Source organism: Schistocerca cancellata, chromosome 6 (assembly GCF_023864275.1).
Source record: "Schistocerca cancellata isolate TAMUIC-IGC-003103 chromosome 6, iqSchCanc2.1, whole genome shotgun sequence".
NCBI lineage: Eukaryota > Metazoa > Arthropoda > Insecta > Orthoptera > Acrididae > Schistocerca > Schistocerca cancellata.
The window spans coordinates 692239480-692265845 of record NC_064631.1 but is presented as its reverse complement, the minus strand read 5'-3'; the positions used below and the strand labels follow the sequence as shown (position 1 = coordinate 692265845).

Sequence of the window (26366 nt, the reverse complement as noted above, 5' to 3'; positions counted from 1 at the left end):
ATCTTAGAAGAAAGATTAAGGAAAGGCAAACCTACGTTTCTAGCATTTGTAGACTTAGAGAAAGCATTTGACATTGTTGACTGGAATACTCTCTTTCAAATTCTGAAGGTGACAGGGGTAAAATACAGGGAGCGAAAGGCTATTTACAATTTGTACAGATACCAGATGGCAGTTATATGAGTCGAGGGGCATGAAAGGGAAGCAGTGGTTGGGAAGGGAGTGAGACAGGGTTGTAGCCTCTCCCTGACGCTACTCAATCTGTATATTGAGCAAGCAGTAAAGGAAACAAAAATTCGGAGTAGGTATTAAAATCCACGGAGAAGAAATAAAAACTTTGAGGTTCGCCGATGACATTGTAATTCTGTCAGAGACAGCAAAGGACTTGGAAGAGCAGTTGAATGGAATGGACAGTGTCTTGAAAGGAGGGAATAAGATGAACATTAATGAAAGCAAAACAAGGGTAATGGAATGTAGTCGAATTGCGTCGGGTGATGCTGAGGGAATTATATTAGGAAATGAGACACTTAGAGCAGTAAAGGAGTTTTGCTATTTGGGGAGCAAAATAACTATGATGGTCGAAGTAGAGAGGATATAAAATGTAGACTGGCAATGGCAAGGAAAGCGTTTGTGAAGAAGAGAAATTTGTTAACATCGATTATAGATTTACGTGTCAGGAAGTTGTTTCTGAAAGTATTTGTATGGAGTGTAGCCATGTATGGAAGTGAAACATGGATGATAAATAGTTTAGACAAGAAGAGAATAGAAGCTTTCAAAATGTGGTGCTACAGAAGAATGCTGAATATTAGATGGGTAGATCACATAACTAATGAGGAGGTATTGAATAGAATTGGGGAGAAGAGGAGTTTGTGGCACAACTTGACCAGGAGAAGGGATCGGTTGGTAGGACATGTTCTGAGGCATCAAGGGATCACCAATTTAGTACTGGAGGGCAGTATGGAGGGTAAAAATCGTAGAGGGAGACCAAGAAATGAGTACACTAAGCAGATTCAGAAGGATGTAGGTTGCAGTAGGTACTGGGAGATAAAGAAGTTTGTGCAGGATAGAGTAGCATGGAGAGCTGCATCAAACCAGTCTCAGGACTGAAGACCACAACAACAACATATATAAACTGATTTCAAGCCTATGCCCATCTCCAGTTGACTGTTTAACATAAAAGGGAAATTATGTTACGTTGGCTTTGGGGACTTAAGTATTGAAAGTAGCAGAGTGACAAGAGTGGATATACTGATGTACTTAGATTGTGTATCCAAATGGTAAATGTGTATTTGATCCAAATTAGTTATGTGAAGCACCATATTCATTTTTCATCTTCATAAATAAGAACTCTGTGTCTAAATATTTTCCTTCATGTGACTTGTAGTGTATTGTAGTTTAGTAATCTCCATTACAGGGAATTGCTCACACCAGCTTTAATACATCAGTCTGTGTCTTTTTAACAGATATTATTTTCATTTTATTTTTACAATAAAGAAAATATGATGTCTTGACAGTACAGAACTACAGACCTGTTGTCCTAATCTCAACTTTCAGCAGACTGATAGAAAAAATAATATTTTTAAAAAATCTTGGAACATTATAACAATGCTGACAAATTAAGTGATTTCCAGCATGGTTTCAGAAGAGGTCAAAGTACCACATTAGCAGCAGTACAATTTGTCCATAATTTACTAGAAAAAATAAATGAAAAATCCCAAGCAGCAGAAGTATTCCTGAACCTCTCAAGGGCTTTTGAAAGAGTATATCATGACGTGCTCTTATCAAAAACTTCGAAGAGTGGTGTCACTGGAAAACTTGTGCAGTTGCTAGAAACATATTTAAAGGGTAGACAACAGTGCATGGAGATTATGTACTCTAATGGAGATATACTGGAGAGGAGAAGGTCAAGTATAAGAAATGTACATTTTGGTGTTCCTCAGGGCTCTCTTTTAGATCCAGTCTTATTGATATGCACAGTACATGATTTTCCAGTGTTTCTTGACAATAAGCAATTGATCACTATGTATGCAGACGATACATCCGGTGTCTGCTGTGTAGACAATGAGCCCAGCGTAGTTGAAGAGATACGTTACTTTATTGAAAAGGCAAGAGCTCACTTTGAAAGGGAGAACCTAGAAGTAAACATAGAAAAACTAATATTATTCATCTTAAATCAAGTGGTCCAAACAGACAAAATACTGTGATTGATGAAATTCTAACAAAAACTTGTACAGATTGTAAATTCTTGGGTTTGTGCATAGATGATCGACTTTCATGGAAGCAGCAAGCTGATTATGTCTGTAAAAAAAATAACACACAGTCTATGTGTATTAAGAAGATTATCACCACACCTTAATTATGAAACCCTAAGGACTGTATATTATGGATTAGTATATCCTTTCTTGTCTTATGGAATATTATTGTGGGGTGGGACATGCCAAACTAATATGAAAAGAGTTTACATACTGCAGAAGCGATCCTTAAGGATCATAGCAAAATTAAAACCAGGAATTTCTTGCAAACCCCTGTTCATTAGACACAATATTTTTACAGTTTATGCCATGTATATACTAGAAACTATAATGCTAGTGAGAGAAGATCACAAAAGAAACACGGATATTCACAACTACGGAACAAGGCTTAGAAAATATTTTCATATGGTTAACAGAAGATTAACTCTAACAGCGAAAAGCCTCTGTCAGAGGACCTGTTTTTAATAACTTGTTACCAAATGAAGTTAAGATATTGATAGGGGATACTTTTGAAAAGTTTGTCAAGCAGTGGCTTATTGAAAAATGCTCTTACAACTTGAATTTATCACGAATTACAATGTAATAAGAAATAATGTAAACTAAAAAACTGTAAACATAAAAACTTTATACTTAGTAGAAAATGTACATGCGTGTAAAATTACATGTTACGAGCAATAAATTCAATTGGAAATTGAATCTTCTCATTGTCACTGGCTATCACCTACAATAGTGTGTTGTCTGCTGTAGTAAACGTCAATCTCAAAGAAAAAAAGATGATACTGCATTATCATGATTCAAGTCATTTCCACATAAACAAAGAAAAAAACAGTTACATGACTCTGTTGAAATGTAAGTATTTAAAATACATTAAAACATTAATGTTTATGTCCTAACACACATTCAGAAAAGAGAGCTGTGTTACCAGCACCAATTGACTAATTTGTGACACTACAAACATCTGTCCCTCCTGTCCTCCCTCCCCATCACTTGAACATGTTTGACCTGTTGAAGTAATGTTAAAAAGAGAATAACTCAACGAACGAGCTTACATTGCTTATAAAGGAAACTACATGGAACAATAATAAACTGCATTTGTAATGTTGTCCAATTTCACCAGATGTGTTAAAACAAAGGAAATGTCATCCACTTTATATCTGTTCAAATCTCTTAAAAAAGTATGAAATTATGAAACAGATATTGCATTTGTAAGTGGTTGTCAGTGCCTTAGAAAGTTACCAAATAGTGTCCTATGAATTCCTCATAATAATAAGTTATTATTGGGGCTCATATAGTTGTTATACCATGTGTTCCACAGCGATCACAATTGTAATTTAAGCATCACATATGCAAACAATGCAGTGATTTTACACACACTTGTACCATTTTTTACAGGGGCTGTTTCCTGACATCGTCATTAATTGCTACAGTGGCCATCAGTTTGACCATCCCGATGACAATGCTTGCCGATGTAGTAATGAAACGTGTGCACTACCCATATACATTTTATCTTGGCACTGTGCCCATGTTCGTAGCATTCTGTGCCGTTGCTCTGCTCGCTCACTACGACAATTGGGATCCCGTCCTCGATGGTGCCAAACGGTGTCACGCTATTGTTTGTAAACGTACGAGATCGAGGTGAGTAGAATAAACTCAATCAGTAATTTAAAGCTATGAAGTACATTGCAGCTGAAATTTATATTGCGATCTTGAGTTAATATCTGTTGACCACTTACGGGGTTACTACTGGAGGGTCTGCGAGGGCAAATCATGCGTTTTGCCTAGATATCTCAGTTGGTAAGAATGTTGTCAGGAAAAGGTGAGGTTCTGGTTTCAAGTTCTAGTCCTGCACACAGTTTTAATCTGTCCAGAAGTTTCATAACAGCACATCCTATGAACTTACCAACATGCTCCATTTGCATCTGCTTCATAAATCTTGTGGAATTTCTGCTGTCATCTTTTTCCTGTGGTTGCTTACGGTAATTTGAAATGTTATTAAATGATACACACACAACACTGCAGAAGTTTTCATTTTGTACCACATTTGTTGTAACACAGGAATTTCAATGATCAACTTTGTAAAATATAGGATAATAAATACTTCAACACAGGTCAGTACATCTACTCAAAGATGTTTCAAAAATTTCTCAAGTGGCAATAATTGAAAAAATGACTGTACATCTTGGAGACTCACAAGCAGATTGTCACATACTAGCAATACACTGTGACATTCCATTTGCAACTGACTTAGTGATTATACATTTTGACTATTGGGCTGCTATGTGGTGAGTAGCAACTATTCTTTTCATAGTACTGTTATATTCCATCCTGGATTTTCCATTGTAGAATAAAACAAATAACATACTGTCTGAACTAGTCAAACGCTAGCCCACCACCGACTCTGGCCTTATAAGCGAAGCCTCTTTATATGCGAGCGTACTGAAAAGTAATGTCTCTGAATTTTTTTATTCTGTTCTCAATATCAGTTGAGGTATTAAATGTCATGCATATTACTTGGTCGACTTTCTAACTTTGTTGACACAAGTTGCAACCCTCTGCCACTAGAGGCTTCCGAATTGTAGCATGTAACATTGCAGTGTGTAATGCAACTATGTCATTGCATGAGAAGCAGCTTGCTGTAATTGAGTTTCTAACTGTCCACATGTGGAGTACTCTCTCCTATAGCATCATAATGCCAGACCACACACGAGTACTGCAACAATCTGATGCCTTGGGTTCATTGTCATTAATCATCCTCCACACAGTCCCAACTTGTTACATCCAATTTTCATTTGCTTCCGAAACTTAAAGAACACCTTTGAAGACTTCAGTTTGATAGTGATGAAGCGGCAGAAGCAGGTGTGAGGTTGCGGCTCTGTCAACCTAGTCAAAGATTTTATGATGACGGTTTCAGCAAACTGGTCTCTCATTGAGAGATATATGTTTGTTGTCATAGTGACAATGTTAAGAAATAAAAATGTAGACATGAAGAATAAAGTTATAGCTTGTTAATAAAGTTTGTTTTATTTAAAAAGCGTAGAGAGTTTTCACGTAAGAAATTCTGTGGCATTATTTTTCAGTATACCCTTGTAGATGTGTGTATTACGGAAAATACAAATTGGTAAAGTACTAAGCTATTCCTTTTTTTAAATTAATATAAAGGAAAGGAAAATTAAAAGTGACAAAAATACAATAAACAGTGAAGTAAGTTTGTTTAATGAACTGTTGTACATTAAGAAAATGTGAAGATAACAGGAACTGCTTTATGGCAGTGAAGTCGTACTGTGAATGGGGGTTCCCAAAGTTTCTTAAGAAATTATGAGTAAGTGAAGTTTTCTGATTTGAACAGTTAGCAAACTGAGAGGTTATTGTAGTAAAAGTACACATTTTCAAAAACAGAAAAATCATGGCTGCATAATTATGGAACTCAATTTAGGAAAGAATTACTTTTAAGATCGGAACATTCTGGAACAAGAAAATTTTGAGTACAAATAACTTTTGAAATATTAACAAGAAGAAGAGTATGGGCTTTCAAATATGTTACAGTAGAGAAAAAAATAGCATAATAGAATTTTGATGTTCACATGGCTTGCAGTATAGAAATTTTTTAACATTTCTTCAAATAAAATGTTTCCCTAAGAAGCACTTATACTATTGTCATCAGCATTTAGTAAATTATACAGTGAATAATGAAGTTTGTTGAAATACTGCTTGAAAAAGAAATTAGTTATTTCACCTAACTATCATATATGCACCATAAATGAAAAGAAATCAGAAAAGAAAGAGAAAAAAAGTATTGACATTGGGATTGCTCTGTTACATCACCACCCATTGAATTGTACAAACAGATATTGAAATAGAACTGGGTAAGGCAATGTAAAGGAAAAATTACTCACAAAAAATACACAGTACAGTCAAAACATATAAAATCACAAGTTATCACATATCACTAAATATACTCGAATTTAGAATAATGAAGTGAATTTATGAATCAAATAGGGCAAAGCTTATGATTCTCATACAAAATAAAAGTTACAAAGTCTGAAAACATCAGTTACAAATTTATACATAGATATACAGTTTGCTTAGTTAATTTTAAGAAGTCTTGAAAATTTTCTAAATTTAATTATATTTTTCACAAAAAAAATTAAGAAAAATTTTGCACTGGTCTTTAGAGTAGTTGACACAGTTTTTTTTAGACTAATGTGTGGCTCAGTTTATTAACTCCATACGTACTCTATAGATGTTCCATTTAGTCACAACACTTTGTGTAGTTTCTTTTCCGCAGTCTGTTTCTCAAAATGACACAGTGTGTTGAGAAGCTCTTGGATTGACATTTAAACGAAATCTATGGAAGCTATATTCAAAATAGATAATTACTAAATCAAAGGAAGTTAATTAATTTTCAAGGTTACACCATCTTCACTGAAAGCAATTCTTAATTTCTATTAGGTTTCATTTTCATTTTTCTATTTAATTAGACTAATTACTCACAGAACACACAAACATTTTCGTAACCACTTATCTTCTGAGAAGTTCACATTATACGGAAGGTAAGCACTTCAGTGTTCAGAAAACAAATTCATAGTAGAATAGCCTTATTAATTGTTAAATATTCGGTTTTTTTTTTTCATTTTGCGCTCCTAAAGAACCTTCATCCACTATTCAGCATCACTACTATATTTCTGAAAATACCAAATATATTTATCTTCAGTGCCATACTTTTACATAAACCTACAAAAGTTTAGCGAACATTCTCTTTGTTACTCAGTTGTATCTTACAATTTACCAGTGCTAACTAACAAATGTATTCACAAAAATTAAATACTACCAAGACAGGGTCCCTGACAAGTAGTCTAAACATCACTACATTACTTTAATATGTCTCATACTCATTACTAACTTCAATATTGTCTTACTATTACTTAAAATATCTCATTATACGAGCATCGTTTGAAAAGTCCGTGCAAAGTCCGAGTGATGGCACCACCGGCGTGTATCAAGGTCATTTTCAGTTAGTAGCATCTTTGGAAAGAACGCACACCAAGTTTCAGCCATATTGGTGTATTTCTTTGTGTTTGGCATTCGTGTGAATCAAGGAAGTCGAGTGATCGTCAAAAAAGGGACGAAAAAGAATTTCCTGTGGTGATTAAATATTATTTTATGAAAGGTAAACTGCCTCAGGAGACTAAAGGGAATCTTGATAAACATTAAGGTGATTCTGCACCTTCAATTAGAACAGTTTATAAGTGGTTTCAAAATTTTCTGAGTGGCTGTATGGGCACAAGTGATGCTGAACATTCTGGACACCCTGTGGAGGTTATGACTCCAGAAATCATTGATAAAATCCATAATATGGTGATGGATGACAGAAGAGTTAAGGTGTGTGAGATTGCTAGTGCTGTGAGCATCTCAAATGAATGGGTACATAATATTTTGCATAAACATTTGGACATGAGAAAGCTATCCGCAAGATGGGTTCCGCGATTGCTCACACTTGACCAAAAACGGAATCGTGTGAAGTGGTACAGGGTTGGTGTGCAGCTGTTCAGGAAGAATCCGCAGGACTTTAAGCGTTGTTTTGTCACTGTGTATGAAACATGGCTACATTACTATACTCCTGAGACCAAACAACAATCAAAACAATGGGTTACCAAGAGAGAATCGGCACCAAAAAAGGCGAAGACCATTCCTTCGGCCAGAAAGGTTATGGCGACTGTCTTCTCGGATTTGCAAGGGATAATCCTCATTGGCTATCTGGAAAATGGTAAAATTGTTACAGGTCCATATTATTCATCGTTACTGGACCGTTTCAAAACCGAGCTGCAAGAAAAACGCTGGCGATTGGACCGCAAAAAGTCCTTTTCCATCACGACAATGCTCCAGCACACACCTCAGCAGTTGTGGTCACAAAATTACTGGAAATAGGATTCCAACTTGTTTCACATCACCCACCCTATTCTCCAGAATTGGCTCCCTCGGACTACTATTTGTTCCCCAATTTGAAGAAATGGCTGGCATGAAAAAGATTTTATTCAAATGAGGTGGTGATTGCAGCAACTAATAGCTATTTTGCTAACTTGGACAATTCTTATTATTTGAAAGGGATCAACAAATTAGAACAGTGTAGGATGAAGTGTGTAAGTCTAAAATGAGACTGTCAAAAAATAAAAAAAAAGGTTTACCCCAAACACGTAAGTAGTTTTTATTTTTGCATGGACTTTTTAAATGCCCCTCGTATCACTAAACATATCTTAATTACATCATTTTTAAAGATCAAATCCCTACTTTGCTTTACTTACAAAAATGACAAAAGAATAACATTTGACAGTTACAAGCACTAGTTTATTTATTTATTGTATGGAAATACATATATAAAGATTACAACATCAACATTTAAGCACAGCTCTCCAGCATAAAATACCACAAATAGCAGCAGCTATAGATGGATATCAAGATCTTTTGTGTATTTATAACCTCACTCGTCCCTGTGAGGAAATCTTGAAAAGGACCCCTGTAGGCACATGTGGGACATGAGAAACTGTCTGTTGTTCTGCACCGCAGTCACGGGATGGTGATGAAAATTTCCCTCACTTGCAGAGAGTGTCTGCACATCGTCCATGGTCCGTTCGGATGTGGTTCAAGATAGTCCAAATTTCCGGAGGCTGGGTTTCTTCTGGATACAGGGCAGCTTCAGGCATTATGGGGAACAGTTTGTTGTCATCAGCGGTTCCATTCATTGATGGGACTGAATTCAGTTTCCATAAGAGTCCTGGCTATGATGAAAGTAAGATGTCTTGACCTTAGTCTTTTTCACTCTGAAGGGAATACGCCGTCCACTATTGGAAGGTCAGTGTTATTAGAAATCTGGTATTCATGCAGTAGTGTGCTCTTCTGTCTGCGTGTGGACTATTAAGCCAGACAGGCGCACAGTACTCTGCTGCTGAGTATACCAAACAGAGTGCTGATACCCAGGAGAGTGTGTGCTGATGATCCCCAACAAGAGCCGCAGAGTTTATGGAGAATGTTGTTTCTGGTTTTGAGCTTAGTAGATGTTTGTGTCAAGTGCTCTTAAAAGAAAGTGTCCTATCTAACGTGATCCCAAGTTATTTTGAGTGCATATTATGATGAAGTTTATCTTCTTCAAAGTAGATATTGAGGGCTCTGTTTGTCAATCTATTGGACGGATGAAAACATGAAACTTCTGTTTTGAGTTTGGTTGTAACCTCCATTTGTGGAAAGAGTGGCTTATGATAAGTAGATCCGAAGTTAGGATTACTTCAGTTCTTTCAAAAGTTTGGTGTTAGGTAGCTACTGCTCACTCATCTGCCCAGCCAAACTTTCTGGACTATGTTGGAGGGATATCAGATATATATAAATTAAACAAGAGAGGAACAAGGGTGGAGCCCTGTGGCAAACCATTATTCAATTCTTTTGGGCAGCTAGTGTCTTTTTCTGTAGTTACAGTAAATGACTTTCCAGTTAACATGTTGTCAATTATTTTTGTTGTCCATTTGCATGGGATGAGTTGCAATAATTTATAAAGCAGTCCATGCCTCCAACCTGTATCATATGCTCCACTTAGAGTGACAAAAGCAACTGATGTTTTCTGCTTTATTTGGTATCCTGCTTCAATAAATGTTGTTAAAGATAAGACTTGATCAATGCAGCTCCATCCTGGATGGAATACAGCTTGCTCAAGAGGAAGGCTCTGTAAGATTACTGGACTAATTGGATTTTGTAGAATTATCTCAAGGAACTTATAACTAATGCTCAACAGTGCGACTGGGCAGTAGTTATTAGTCTGCGCTGGTGGGTTGCCGGGCTTGAGTATTGCTATGATCTTTGATTGCTTCATTTTTTTGGGACTGAACCAGACATCATAATATCAGAGAAGAAATCTACCAGGCATCTTTTTGCATAGTTCCCACTATGCAGAAGAAATTCTGAGTGGATTCTGTCACTTCCTGGTAGCTTTCTGGGTTTTGGAGTTCTAAGAGCAGCACATATTTCAGGTATGGAGAAAGTTCTTGAGAAGTCAAATTGTTCCTTCGTGTCCTTTTTGAGCAATGTAAGTTTGCGTCTGATATGTCTTGTATGAGTTTATCCCTCGGTGCTCTTGATGTAGACAGTAGATATGAAGCAACACTGTTAGCTGATATTTGAGTGTTGTTCCTTACTTTTAACTTTGTTTCCATACAACTTCCTTATTAATGACCATGCTTTTCTGATTAATGTTTGAAAATTGAGTGACTCAACAGTCTCACTCCACCTAATTCGTCTGGCTGGGTTGAGGTTATGAAGTGGGTTATCTGCTGTTTCTGGCTCCCTGCTTTTTAGAAATCCGTCATACTGTTTCTCAGTAGTTTCATCCCAGTCTGGAATATATTGCTTCCGGTAGCCCCTAGGGATTGCTTTCTTTGCTGCACTTATCATAGCTCCAACAAGCCTCTCATAGTTTTTTGCTTTTGGGGGAATCCAACCAAGCCATTTGTCCAGATTTTTAGGAAATACATCCCACTTTGCTTTCCTGAAGTTCCATCTAGGTCCTGGGAAGGATGAAATGAGTGGGATATTTGTCCCTATTTCAATTAAGATTTGACAGTGTTGGCTGTGTGAGAAGTCTTGTAATGCGAACCATGATCTTTGGAGAGGTAATTTATTTTAATTAGTTGTTACAAAGTTGCTGAAACGAACGTTCCTTTATCCTTTGCATCAAACACCAAATACTAGTAGCTACTGTTTCTTTCTCCCCTTTGCATGAGACTGAAGGGCTACATTGAGAAACATTTTTCTCAAGTCACACATTACTTAACTTTCCATGAAAATCTACTTGCGCAGCAAAAGCTTCAAAATGCTGATCAAAAAATCTAATAGTATCAGCACTTTTATATTTTTATCCCTTCAGAATGAGAGTAGCAACACCTACTTTCTCCATACTCAAACTGCAATAACTGGATGACAAGTTGTATCCATCCATAGTCAGCATTCCTGTATCAGTGGTCAGATGATGTTTAGAAACACACATTACTTCTAAATAATTTGCAGGCTGCAATTCAGTTAAACAGATCAGAAGTTAATTGCTTTTATTTCATAACCCTCTAGTGTTTTTGATAGAATAAATTTACTTGAACCACCTCCTCATTTTCATACATTTTAGACTCAAAATTTTCAGTTTTATTCACTTCTTGTAATACTAACAGTCTGAAAATTGAGCTAACTCCCTCAGCCAACAACCTTTGGTATGGAAGGAGCCGAGACTGCCACATGTCGTTGTTCAGGTACTAAATTACTACTGCAGTTTTCTGCAGACCATCTCACAGTAGGTCAAGGAAGACTCCAATTTGAAATCTACTGGAAAAACCTGGTGTGATTCAAGTTCCGCAATGCGACAACTAGAGGCATGTGATGAGTGAAGTGGGTGCGCACAAGTGGCTGTTTTACACGCACACCACGCACCCAGACACAATGATTGAGGTTGTGTTTTGCAGCATCTGATAATTGTAAACAAGAATTGGAAGACCTTGGTTCAGGGTGCCCATGAAATTCCTGAACACAAGTGAAAATGGACTCCTCCTGCTAGCTGTCACCAAGAACAACTCTGAAAGTTTGAAGTTGTTTCACCTCTCACTGGTGGCTAAGATGGTGGTCACTGTGGATACCTTCAAGTCAAGGCGAGGGTCACCTTAATGCTTGAGGTGTCAGGGCACTGGGCATGTCACTTCTTGACGCTTAACATCTGTGTGAAGTGTGCTGGCGGCCATGTGAACCAGTGTTATTCACTGCTGCGGGAGAAGGAAACAACATGTCCAAACTATGTTGGAGAACACATGGCGAGAAAAATGTAATGTAGGGCGTTATCACAACTACAAGCAGTTCAAAGCTGTGTTCACTTGCCAATGAGTATTACTCTATTAGGTACACAGAAGCAGAAGGCAGCCCACTTCAATTGCCATCTGCAGCCAAGCCAGGGCTGAGATGTTAGTAATGTGGAGCACCACTCTGCCCGGCATCCACTTCTAGCTGCGCCATAGAGTGCAAACAGGATTGATGATTGTTCAAACAAATTTCGGGCTTGCAGCCGGTTGTTGTTCAATACTTCGCACGATATTTCAACTGGGCACCTGCCAGTCATCTTCAGGTGAGCAGTCGCAGACTGGCAATAACGTTCTCCGCTCCGCAATATATAGCGTACTGTAACTATTCTGCGCATGCGTCGAAAACTTGATAGTTGAACCAACACTGCCCGCCGGCAGCGCCCTCGCTGGTGGAATAGCGGAACTCGGTCGCCCTCTGCGTTGCTGTTTGCCACGGCCGTCGACGCACTCTGTCGTCTTCGATTTGAGCAAATCGTGGAGTTGATGGGATTCCATGCACTGTCCAGCTGGTAGCCGCTGTCACGGTTTAACAGATTTTCCGCCAGTCGTATTTCTACGGATTCTTTGATGATGTCACCAATACAGAGCAGTCACAGATGCTGGTCACAGATGCAGCAACTGAGTGGCTCCAAATGATAGAAGATGGTGCACACGTACCAGAAAGTGCACTCTGCAGCTGCAGCCGGGTAACTTGCATGAGCTGGAATTGTGGGTTGTGCGACACGGGTGGAGGCGGAACAGGAGGTGATCTGCACCCACTCCTCCTCATTGAGTTTGAACGAGGTTGTGTAATATGGCTATGGAAAGGTGGATGTTCCTTCTGTGATACCCCAGAAAAAAGACATGGAAGAATGTAACCACAGTAAATCAGTAAATGGTTGCTGGCACTGGTACTCATTGGAGAATACAGTCACAAGAGGACATGGTTCCAGACAGCACGTGGCACTACCTAAAGGGAAGACCATTGTGTTCAGCATATGACTTCGATGCATCTTACTACATCTGCAGCAGCAGTTACAATTGGTTATTTCATGGACAACCCTAAGCCAGACAGCATGTAGTGTGTCTGCCACTGACCCGAAATCGGCACCATTTGCGACTTCAATGGTGTCAGGCGAGAGCTCATTGCAGGGAGGGATGGAGGTCTGTTGTGTTTTCTGATGAAAGCTGTTTCAGCATAGGAGCCAGTGATGGCCATATATTGGTTAGGAGGAGACCAGTTGAAGGCCTGTAGCCAACATATTTGTGTGCTAGACACATTGGATCTATACCGGCAGTTATGGTCTGGGGTGCAATTTCGTATGATAGCAGAAGCAGTCTCGTGATTATCCCATGCACTCGGACTGCAGATTTGTACATCAGTCTGTTGATTTGACCTATTATGCTGCCATTCAAGAACAGCTTTCCAGGGGGCATGTTCTAATAGGATAATACTAATGCACATACCGCTGTTGTAACTCAACACACACTACCGAGTGTTGACATGTTGCCCTGGTCTGCTCGATCACCAGATCAGTCTCCAATTGAGCATATATCAGATATCATTGTGCGACAACTCCAGCATCATCCACAAACAGCATTAACCGTCTCTGTATTGACTGACCAAGTGCAGCAGGCATGGAGCTTCATCCCACAAACTGACATCTGGCACCTGTAGAATACGATGCGTGTTTGCGTGCTTGCATTGAACATTCTGACAGTTGCACACCAGTTATTAATGTACCATCATTCCACATTTGCAATAACTTATCTCACATTTACATTAACCTGTGATCTTGCAATGTTAATCATTCAAATATGTTACCAAGATAAATCAACTAGTGGAGGCTCCAGGTAAGACTATTAACAATGTAGGAAAAGACAGATTGCTTCTTACTGTAAAGAAGGCATGTGAAACTGCAGACAGGGACACTTAAGACACTTACATAGAGCTTTCGGGCACAGCCTTCATCAGTAAAGAGAGACCACCATCTCACACACGAGCAGTTACAGGACTGAAGTTTGTTTAGTAACAGTATTAAAGCATGGGCAACTAATAAGAGTAAATTATTATACACTACAGTCAACATTCATGCTATTGAGCACAAATATAATGCAGTCACAATCAAATTTATCAATCTCTGGATACTAAAATGTGAGTCTAGAGACACGTATACACAGCATGAAACTGAAATGGTATGTTAAAACAATTTAATTGGATAGATAAAAAAATCTATTCACCAAGCGGCTACAGAATATACACACAAAAGATGGTTATAACCAGCAAGCTTTCAGAGCCAGTTGTAGCGGTTTGCCTGCTTTATTTTCTTCGTTTGTTGTCCTTGGTGTCAATGAACTGCATTGCTACTCTGGCTGAAAAATGGGGTTTCTAATTTGGACACTGACTACGGTAAAGAATGTAGCCGACAGCTGCACAGTTGCGTTTTGCAGATGTTTACTTTCGTTTTTCACAATCCCCCATATACACATTTCATAGGGCCAGTGCACTATTGTTTAACTTTCCATAAGCCTCATTAATAGTTTGCAGGCAAACATCCACATACTGCTACAATAGTTTACTGTTGTAAATCTGCGAGCTGTAAAATCCTAACCACACAGTTACCTGTGTTTCAAATAAATTGAACAGTCACTGTCATTGCTTTAACACACAGCCTATTGGTGTAACACTTATTTCACTGTTAAGTTGATGCATTGTTGTCATTCTAACCAACACAGGTTCCTCGTCTGAAACTCGACCTTGGACTGACTGGTTCGTGACCAAAAACCGGACCCTTATACATCCTCGCAATAATAGGTGCTGAAACTACACATTGTTCGAAGTTAAATTTACTGAAATTACAAGTAAAACTTAACTCACAAAATTAACTGAATACATCAAAAAAGTCATTCCTTTTAACAGTTTCTTCTAATACAAGGTTTAGGCCGAACTAATTGTTAAAATGTTGAAATTAACATATATAGTTACGCAAACAATACTTTTGACAAAATTGGAAATTACTTTGGAATGGATTAAGGGCTGGTTTTGCTAACATGTTTCCGACTAGAGTTAAATAGATACTTTAAGAATACTAGCATTTCGTCTTCCAATTGTTTACAATCATTTCAGAATTTATGTTTGGCTATATGTCAGCAATAGAATTTAAGTTATGAAAACTGATTTTGCCCTATAAAAAACGATACTAACTAGGCATAGACAAAGTAAATTAGCAAATCAATTGCATACATAAAACTAAGCACAAAATTAGATCTGCTGTTATATTCTTTAAAACTGAGGGCCAACCTTTCTCTTTATGAAAAAGTAGATTATATACATGTTTGTTAATGGTAATTAGTGTCCGCCCCTGGTAGCTGAGTGCTCAGCGCGACAGAATGTCATACTTAATGGCCCGGGTTCGATTCCCGGTTGGGTAGGCGATTTTCTCCGTTCAGGGACTGTGTGTTGTGTTGTCCTTATCATTCTCATATCATCGCCATCGACACGCAAGTTGCCGAAGTGGCATCACCTCGAAAGACTTGCACCAGGCGAACGGTCTACCTGACGGGAGGCCCTAGCCACACGGCATTTCCAATGGTAATTAGTTTAATAAAAAATTTAAGGCAGCAGATGGCAGAACAAGAGGGGAAGAAAAAATATCCCAGCTTGCTTCATCACACAGTGGCTCCTTCTTCAGGGAGAAGGGTTGAAGGGGAAGGAAGAGGGGTGAAGGAAAAGGACTGTAGAGGCCTAGAGAAAGGGGTAGATTTTGGGAAACTCATCCAGAGCCATGGGTCGGGGGAGACTTACCTTGTGGGGTGAGAAGGAAAGACTCTTTCCTTCTCATCCTGTGCCTGAAGGAAGAGCCACTGGCTCTGAAAGCTTTCTAGTTACAACTGTCTTTTATGTGTATGTTCTGCCACTGCTTGGTGTGTAGCCACTCAGTCAAAGATATTTCTCATTATTAAAAGCCTAAAGGGTCACCAATGAATAATGTTAAGTTGTGTACAGCTAGTGTAGTCTACAAACACTGTTCATTAGAGCAGTATTTCTATACATATAGTTTTATATTTTTGAGGGTTCTCCCCATTGATGAGAACTAAAAAAATAGTGTGTGAATTGAGCCTCTTTGGGTCTCAAACTTTTAACATTTTGAAATGTTCTCTCAATTTTGTTGTTTGGTACTAACACATCACTACATAAAAGAACCTATTCTTTTATTTTGCTTCACAGCCTTGTTGACTGCTTGGTATATTTTCATTTTACCCTAATGATTTCATTATTTTCAGGACTACTGACTGTGAAGATGAGCAAACCGAGTCTTTGATTGGAATTAACTCAGCTGACCACGAAGCGTGATGACAGTCAAACGTAGATGCGGGTCACATTTTCTGTACAGAAGTATTCTTATATGCTACAAATACTATAGTTCCTGCTTCACATTCGAAAATTCTGAGATACAGGTCAACATTAAAGACTGCAAATATTAAAAAAAAAAAAACACATATTTTCAGTGTAGGCAAACCATTCCCTTGAAACCTGTTTAACTTTACAGAAGTGTAATATCTGTTTTATCATTGAAGTGGTATTAAATAGTTTTAGGTGTGGATATTTCAAGCTCCACATGTGGCATTTATTCTTCGCACAAATACAAACAACTATTGAAAGTGATATTTTAGTACCTTAATGTTAATTGTTTAGAGTAACTAAATGTTTACTTCAGACAGCATGTACATGTTTCGGTACATATGATTCCAAGTTGCATAATTTGAGTGAAGAATTTGTAATTTTTGTGTGTGATTTTTGACTTTTAGAATGAATTCTTAAGTGGGAGCATGTAACTGGCCATAGAGTTGATGCTGTCATTGTCCTCAGTCTGTAATTTTCTTCATACATCATGTTGTTCTGTTATGGGAATGAATCCAATGCAGATCTGGAAAAGGCATTAACCTGCATTTTGTCAAGAAAGTGGAGCTCAGAAAGGAAACCTTACACTGCTGAAACCCATATTAAAGATTTTAAGGCTATGATTCTCAAAAAAGGAGAGATGGCATCTTATTTAGAAAGCTATTTATATAAATGTTATAGACATGTCACAATAAATACTTACCATTGTGAACATACTGTGAATAAGTTTTTCTTTCACTTAAAATGTTAAAATTGGTGTGAATAAAAGTATACAGAAGATAAAACACACAGTTATTGTCTCAGTATCTATCGGATTTCTTTTCTTTAAATTTTATGGCATTTTGAACATAAAATAAGGTGATGTCATTACACTGCATTTGCCAGTTTAATCCGATTTCTACGTAACCACATTTTCATATGTTTTAGATCATACTTCACAAGTCATAATTTGTTTGATCCTAGAGCACTGTTCTGAGCTCTTTCAGTGCTACACATTTAATCTATCTTTTATAACTGTTATTTAAATTTACTTGAGGTACAAAATCTGTTGTTCTTGTCCAGTTCTCTAACACCCTTCAAAAGAATATCAGTAATGACTTCTGTTACTTTTTACCTGCATGTTATTACATTATGGTAGACATGAATAGAAACTGATAGAAATTTAAGTTTAATGAACATCAGGGAACTAAATAATTCAGCCAGTTTTTATTTTACCTTAAAAACGAGCAAATACTACATGAACAGAAAGTGAACTGTGACAGACAAACTTGTGACTCATCCCTTGCTTATTTCTTTCATTGTTTCCTATTATCTCTTAATGCTGTTGTGTCTGGTATAATGTCTTTTTAAGTATTGTAAAATACATATTTTTTTCTGTATAGTCTTTGGTGTAATTATAGTTCAAAAGATGTTTCTTGTGGCAGATATTTATCATGTCATTATCTTTATTCCCATGTGAACATTTTTTGTTCTTACAAACATATTTGATGGATTCATTTTTCCATACTTTTGTATTACAATCAAGTAACATTTTTATCTGTCAATTGCATGAGTTTTTTACTGCACAAAAACATTTTGTTTAGCAAAGACATTTTATGTTCAGCAAGCACAATTATTCCTACTGTCGCGATACAAAATTTCTCTGTTCAAGTGATATAAATTGTATATGTGACTGACAAAACTATGTGGAAAAAAAAACTTTCAAAAAATTCTGGTAATACTAAATGACCTGTCTGTTCTTGGCATGCAGTGGGTTTCAGTTACTCAGTGACATTTTTCTGGAAATCTCATTTTATTCTTTTGACTGGTGCATGGGATTATGCAGTAATGTTTGATACCATTTTGGTTTAGTTTTATTTTTTTTCATTGTTGCTGAATTAGTTTTATGCAGTCCTTAGAATACTTTGTTTTATGTTTCATTGGCAAAGCCTGAAATTGTATTTCATATATGACAGTGACAAATTCCAGATGTGAATTGGTTGCCATCTGATTTTATTCATTTTGTTGTTATTGAAGCCCTCAAGACAAGGCACACAGGGAAATACAAATGCATAGCAGATGTCTATACTACTTCACTCTTCTTAAAAATGGCACAGTAATTATTTAAAACCTTCTCATTTAACATATTATTTGTTGACAACAAATAGGAGCCACATGTCAATTGAAGTAGTGTGTGTAAAAGATTTAGAAAATGGTGTGTGTATATTTTGAAAGGAATACTTTAGACATCTGCAATTGGAAATGTTATAAATGTGATTGGGTGCATGCAGACATTTTTCCTGTGCAACTGTACTCCTGTTTGTCAGATGCAGACTAATAAAGAACTAGAAGATTCTCTTCCATAGACAGTTTCTAAAATACATTTTTTGATGTGATAATCAGAATGTTGGAGTGCTATAGCAATTTTACTCCAGAAGAGGTTGCAGCTGTCACTCAAGTGTACAGTAGAGTATAGGAATCTGTAACTTATTCTCAGTGACAGTTATCTCATGGGCACAAGAATTGTGTTTGCTCATAGTGTTCTTTTTAATAGTATTTTAATAAATTCATTAATAGGAAGCTAAGTTAATTTCTATTGGTAGATCAAGTGATGTATTTGTGAATGCTCATGAAAGTCAGCATTTTGTTGTAATCAGTGGATGTTGCATTTAAATGCACTATAACTAGCTTTTAATGCCAGTACATTTTTATTTTTGCACACTTTTGAATTGTCATGCTTTGATATTTTTTGCTTGCACTGCAGCTTGTTCTAGTCACAACTTGTTAAGTTTTCTCTTATAAGTGGTTATTTTTTATATAGAGTCTGAGTGTATGTTTTTGGATGAATGTATTATAGACTGCAAGGGCTTAATGTGGATACACTTAAAGATGAAATCTTTTAAATGTGTGAGTATATGGGTTTTGTTTCTCAGATGAGATGAAAAATGTGGAGGTCAGATGAATAAACATTTTCGAGCAGTGCATTTTTTAGAATTTAAGAAAGAGCATGTTGTAGGAACTTTTTAAAGTTTTTATGTCATATTATTCATACACAAACTGGTTCCTTTCACAGATACTGTTGAAGCTTTCTTGTTTTTGGTAGCCAAATATATCTATTAATGATGGATTCAGCTGTGAAAAACTTCAAATATGTTGTAATTTTTTTTTCTTATTTGCACTGCTGATCAGTTCTGAATTTTGTATAAGCTAAACTGAATGAAAAACGACAGTTAATAACTTGCAAGTTGAGGAAAATTCATTTTACTCATACTTTTGAGTAAATCCACAAGAGAGCCCTTTGTTTTGAATATCAGAATGCTCTTTGTACTTAAATCATCCAAAACGGTATTTTTTTTTTCTTTTTCTTTAATGTTATGAGCTACAATAATGCAACTTATAATTATATATTTGCTTGTGGGAAATATCACTTGTGATGAACATACATTCCATTTCTTAAACTATGTTGCATTTTTTGTTTCTTTATGTTCATGATCATAAACTGCTGTTGACAATATTTGTGTCTGTGGTATATTTCTTTTGAAGTCCAGAAGTTTACTTTTTCCTTCCCTTTAATTTTTGTTCCCTTAAACCAGTATTGGAAAAGTATTTTTCCTCCCTCCAACATCGGTATGTCATCCATTTTTCCTGTTTCTTGTGTTTCTTATTCTCCTGTAGCAAAAACTAAATGAAAAATTCTGAAAGCTAAGGGCTGAATTGTGTTTTTTACTTTGCAAGGCTGTCCACTTCCACATTGGCAACTGGTCACTAGGCACCTCGATGTCTAATACATTTTTGAACCAGTTAATTTATATAAAAAGTGTAGTTGTATAGCATGGAATGTTTGTGAACACACATTGTAATAAAAATGTTGCAAGGATGTTTAATTAGGAATGAATTTGCAAATTGCATTTGTTCTGAAATATTCTACAGCTGATGTGGAACCATAACCACAATTTACAGGTTCATTTTTAATTGAATATGACTGTTGATTGTCAACACAGTGTCTCACTCTGTTGTCAACATAGTGTCTCACTCTGCCATATAGCACGACATTTAATTACATGCACCTCTGCAACCAGTAAATTCTGTCATGAGAGTAAGCAACTTGACCAATCAATCATGCCAAGGTTCTCTTACTATTTTTAAACAAAATCAGGACAATTTTCAAATGTATAAAAAAATCATCTTGCACAAGTAAGTATCTGAATTTTCAGTCATATGGACTTCTAATTTATTTAGAAAAAAAATTAGGAGAGCAATAATGTAATTGGGCATACAGTGGCTCCTTCTTCAGGCACGGAATGAGGAGGAGAGTCTTTCCTTCTCACCCCACACGATAAGTCTCCCCCGACATGCGGCTCTGGGTGACTTTCCCGAAATCTACCCATTTTCCTAGACCTTTCCAGTCCTTCTCCTTCACCCCTCTTCCTTCCCCTTCATCTCATCTGCCTAAAGAAGGAGCCACTGGTTCCGAAAGCTTGCCAGTTGCAACCATCTTTTATGTGTACATTCTGCTGCCGCTTGGTGGGTAGATTTTTTTGTCTATCCATTTAAATTGTAAGAACAAAGATAAAGTTGTCTGTGCACTGTATTCAGTTATTAAATTTAGTAGTTTTCAGTTGTTCATTGATATCTCCGCAGCGTGTCTACATTTCACAGCATGCAGTTGCAGCTACAGCAGTTCTAAAGTTAAGTACTGACAAAGTTTTTAATACACTGTATTCAGTTATTAATTTAGTAGTTTTCAATGGTGTCTTATTCTGTTTCTGGTGAAATGACAGAACCTTTTGCTCACTGTGTTTTATAAAGTTGTTGGTGCATTGTAGTCATTTATTAAATTTAGTATGGCAGTTTTCAGCTGTTGTTGCTTGCTGTTTCTAGTGAAATATTTTAGTTAAAACTTTCACTCACTGTGTTTGGGTTTATTGAGTGTTCCAGTGGATACCTGATTTTATGGTTTTGTGAAGTTTTTGTAGTATTGATATCAGTTGTGGTTTAGTAGTATTGATAGAAGAAGATGCTAGTTGTGGTTTAGTAGTATTGATAGAAGAAGATGCTAGAGTGAAATTTGAGGTCACTGTTGTTAGTTCTTTAAATCGTTCTACTGTAGTAACTGAACTTAGATAATACAGACATTTAGTTTTTTCAGCAATTATTAACATTTTACCTTGAGTGAGAAGTGTGGGCTTTGTCATAGGTTTGTTAGTAGCAGGTTACAGTGTGAAATTTGTTCAAAGTATTTTCGTTGGAGGAATGAAATGGGGGAGCCAGGAGGAATGAAATGGGGAAGCCAGTGGGCATTCTAGCGAGGTCCTCTCCTGTAAATGCAGAATTTGTAGCAGAAATAAGTTCATAGAGGAGCAGGAGTATGAGATCTGTGCCCTTCAAGTGCAGTTACAAAATGCAAAGGAAGAACTAGATAGGATGAAGAGTGAGAAGGGTTCTGGGAAATGGAACTGGTAGTTTGTAAGAAGGCTACTAGGAGGAGGAGATACTCAGACAGTTGTACTTTGCGTAACAGTTTGACCAACTGTCAGACTTCAGTGGAGAGGAGCCTCTTGTAGCTATAGGTGTGGAAAACATGCAGTAGACTTCAATAGTTAAGGACTTTAAGACAGTTGAAGTTTCAAATAGGTAGAAGGAGGTTCTGCTATTAGGCAGTCCACATGGCAAAGGTGTAAGCCAGCAGCTGCAGGAAATGTTGGGGAGTGAGTACCAGGTCACCAGCATTGTGAAGGCTAGTGTAGGATTGGCTCAGGTGACTTTAACATAGGGGAGTTATGTACAGACTTTTTGAAAGAGGATCAGGTAGTGATTGTGGATGGAACTGGGAATAGTCTTGATAGGGACGGGGAGTATGATGTAGGTGGTGACTTGGAAGAGATAGCTGCTCAGACTGGTGGCGCAAATGTGCACCTCATGCAATTATTTCAGCGTCATGATTGGCCTCGTCTTAATGCTGCTGTTAGGCATGTTAACATGGGGATTGAGAAGACGCTGGTGGTGGAGGGCATGGCAGTGGGTGTCAGTTGAGTCTTTAAACAGATCAGGTTTCATTAGACATGGTCTGCACCTCAGTAGGTATGGGAATGGGAGGTTGGCAAAGCTTATAGGTGACAGTACTGTGGGTGGTGGTGGGATCACTCTTGGGAAAATTCCTGTAGTAGTGGGCATTAGAGCTGAAACATTTTTAGACTGAATTCGGCTGATAGATATCCCTGCTTAAAGGAAGTCTCTCTAACATGAGAACCACCCTCAAAGGAGTTCAGATATCTAAGTAAAGAGGGAATTAGCATATTTCATCAAAATATAAATGGCAACAGAAAATGCACAGAAAATATGATGCAAAAAGTGTCAACAATTTTTAAAACCAGGCTGTAATGTTCAATAAACAAGGTAGTATACAAGTATCCACAGAAAACGATATTTACAAAACAGACAGACAAATGTAATAATGTGTGAACAGTGTTTTATAACTATGCTATTTTCTGCATGTTTAAGATTTAAAAAACCCAATGAAGATGTCAGTATTTGCTGCTGAAACTAGTTTGGGGAATAAGTAAGTAAATAAATAACAAAAAATGTTTTGTATCAAGGTGGACTCACAAGTCCAACATTATTGTTTTTAATTTAAGATATATTGGAGGTAAAATTAGTGAACCACTTACAGATGTTGACTCTGATTATATTGGTATATCAGAGCACCACCTAAATAAATGGCAGTTCAGAGGCTTCCTTTACCAGAATACAGATTAGCTGTTTGCTTTTCAAGGATTTCTTTGTGGAATGGGGGAGTGGCCATGTACATAATCAAAAAAATAAAAATAAATAAAAATAAAAACAGTATTCCACCTGAGTCCGTAGATGTATCAAAGCACTGCACTGGACAGTAGGTACCTGAATGTTGTGCAGGGGCACTTGAATTTAGTGAAACTAAACTTTTAATTATAGTTATTTATAGGTCTCCAAACTCTGACTTGTTCACTTTATAGGAAGTACAAAAAATTAGTTGTATGGGGTGACTTCAATATTAATTTTGTTTATGAGTGTGCAAGAAAAAGGATGTTCGGAGGTCTCCTACATTCATATGATCTGTTGATATATATTTGATTTTTTCCAACAAGGTTGCAGGGCCTACAGCAACAACCATAGACAATATTTGATTTCATTCTTTGTTACTAGATGGGCATTCTGTTAGTAAAAGGGTGAAAGGCTTTTCAGACCATGTTCCACACACTTTAAACACTAAAAGAGTTGTGTACTTAAACAAAGTTTTATATAGTGAAAAACTATGTAGAAAAGTTAACCGAAAGGCAATAGAGAGGTTTTTAAACCTCATTAGGGAACAGAGAGTGGCAGGATGTTTGTTGTGCTGATGACATAGATGACTAATATATTACGTTCCTTGACACCTTTCTCATGCTCTTTGAAACTTGCTTTCCATTAGAAACAGAGTACCGGCAGTAAAGGACAGCCTGTGTGGCTGACTAGTGGGATAGTGGGAATAACATGAAAATGTTAAGTCACAATCAAGCTACAGTAGCTCATTACAAACAGTACTGTAAGGTATTTAAAAATGCTATTAGGAACGCAAAGAGTATGTGGTAAACAAATAGTATAGCTACTTCACAGATAAAATGAAAACCGTATGGTCAGTCGTGAAGGAAATGTCTGGTCAGCAGCACAAGGTCGAGAATATGAAGTCAGTATGTAGTAAAAATGTTTCTGTTACTGATAAGTCATATATATGTACAGTATTTAACAGTTTCTGCAGGGAATCATATAACTCTCTTGGAAAATGGCTTTCGGAGACTGATATCTGAAATACTCTGTTGTGATAGTGACAACAACTTTGGTAATTTTTACATAAGTAACAAAACTAGGACTTTTGTTATGTTTTAGTTGCCTATGCAGCTGTCTTTTTCTTGCACTAGAGATTTTTCTTCCTTCAGAAATCCACTTTACTTTATTTCCTACTTTTTTATGATGTTCAATAAGGGGGAAAGTTTAATTAAAACTTGTAGGAAGTGTTCCAAGAAAGTAGCAAAACTTTGAGAACATGAAATACTGTGATCTCTAGCCCACTTCACTGTTTAATCTATGATGAAATAAGTTCATATTTTCTGTGCTGGATATATTTTTTTTTTTTCCTCCCAAAACCATAGCTGCAGGTGCTAGATCAGACAACTGCAATGTAACATAAGATACACTCCTGGAAATTGAAATAAGAACACCGTGAATTCATTGTCCCAGGAAGGGGAAACTTTATTGACACATTCCTGGGGTCAGATACATCACATGATCACACTGACAGAACCACAGGCACATAGACACAGGCAACAGAGCATGCACAATGTCGGCACTAGTACAGTGTATATCCACCTTTCGCAGCAATGCAGGCTGCTATTCTCCCATGGAGACGATCGTAGAGATGCTGGATGTAGTCCTGTGGAACGGCTTGCCATGCCATTTCCACCTGGCGCCTCAGTTGGACCAGCGTTCGTGCTGGACGTGCAGACCGCGTGAGACGACGCTTCATCCAGTCCCAAACATGCTCAATGGGGGACAGATCCGGAGATCTTGCTGGCCAGGGTAGTTGACTTACACCTTCTAGAGCACGTTGGGTGGCACGGGATACATGCGGACGTGCATTGTCCTGTTGGAACAGCAAGTTCCCTTGCCGGTCTAGGAATGGTAGAACGATGGGTTCGATGACGGTTTGGATGTACCGTGCACTATTCAGTGTCCCCTCGACGATCACCAGTGGTGTACGGCCAGTGTAGGAGATCGCTCCCCACACCATGATGCCGGGTGTTGGCCCTGTGTGCCTCGGTCGTATGCAGTCCTGATTGTGGCGCTCACCTGCACGGCGCCAAACACGCATACGACCATCATTGGCACCAAGGCAGAAGCGACTCTCATCGCTGAAGACGACACGTCTCCATTCGTCCCTCCATTCACGCCTGTCGCGACACCACTGGAGGCGGGCTGCACGATGTTGGGGCGTGAGCAGAAGACGGCCTAACGGTGTGCGGGACCGTAGCCCAGCTTCATGGAGACGGTTGCGAATGGTCCTCGCCGATACCCCAGGAGCAACAGTGTCCCTAATTTGCTGGGAAGTGGCGGTGCGGTCCCCTACAGCACTGCGTAGGATCCTACGGTCTTGGCGTGCATCCGTGCGTCGCTGCGGTCCGGTCCCAGGTCGACGGGCACGTGCACCTTCCGCCGACCACTGGCGACAACATCGATGTACTGTGGAGACCTCACGCCCCACGTGTTGAGCAATTCGGCGGTACGTCCACCCGGCCTCCCGGATGCCCACTATACGCCCTCGCTCAAAGTCCGTCAACTGCACATACGGTTCACGTCCACGCTGTCGCGGCATGCTACCAGTGTTAAAGACTGCGATGGAGCTCCGTATGCCACGGCAAACTGGCTGACACTGACGGCGGCGGTACACAAATGCTGCGCAGCTAGCGCCATTCGACGGCCAACACCGCGGTTCCTGGTGTGTCTGCTGTGCCGTGCGTGTGATCATTGCTTGTACAGCTCTCCCGCAGTGTCCGGAGCAAGTATGGTGGGTCTGACACACTGGTGTCAATGTGTTCTTTTTTCCATTTCCAGGAGTGTATAATAAACACAAACAACAATACTACAGCAGAAGCTCTACAGTGAAGCCCAAACACGCCACATTGGTGACCTGTGAATTTATGATAGAATCAGTGTTATGTATTGATTGCATCCATCTTAATTTTGTGAGCCCATTTTTGGGTGGTGGTGGTGGTGGTGGTGGTGGTGGCTAGTGTTTAACGTCCCGTCGACAACGAGGTCATTAGAGACGGAGCGCAAGCTCGGGTTAGGGAAGGATTGGGAAGGAAATCG

The 26366-nt window shown here is 38.1% G+C and overlaps 1 protein-coding gene across 2 annotated transcripts in view; it reads left to right on the top strand.

The window, feature by feature from the left end:
- Positions 1-20002, top strand: part of LOC126190870 (solute carrier family 35 member F5) — a 167490-nt gene extending 147488 nt beyond the window's left edge. The window contains exons 10-11 of one of the 2 annotated variants that reach the window (XM_049931469.1): positions 3642-3884; positions 16388-20002. In XM_049931469.1, coding sequence (XP_049787426.1) covers positions 3642-3884; positions 16388-16457 — 313 coding nt within the window. In that variant the 3' untranslated portion in view covers positions 16458-20002. The remainder of the gene's footprint in view (positions 1-3641; positions 3885-16387) is intronic. The other variant, XM_049931468.1, reaches the window with a different exon arrangement.
- Positions 20003-26366: the final 6364 nt, after the last annotated feature.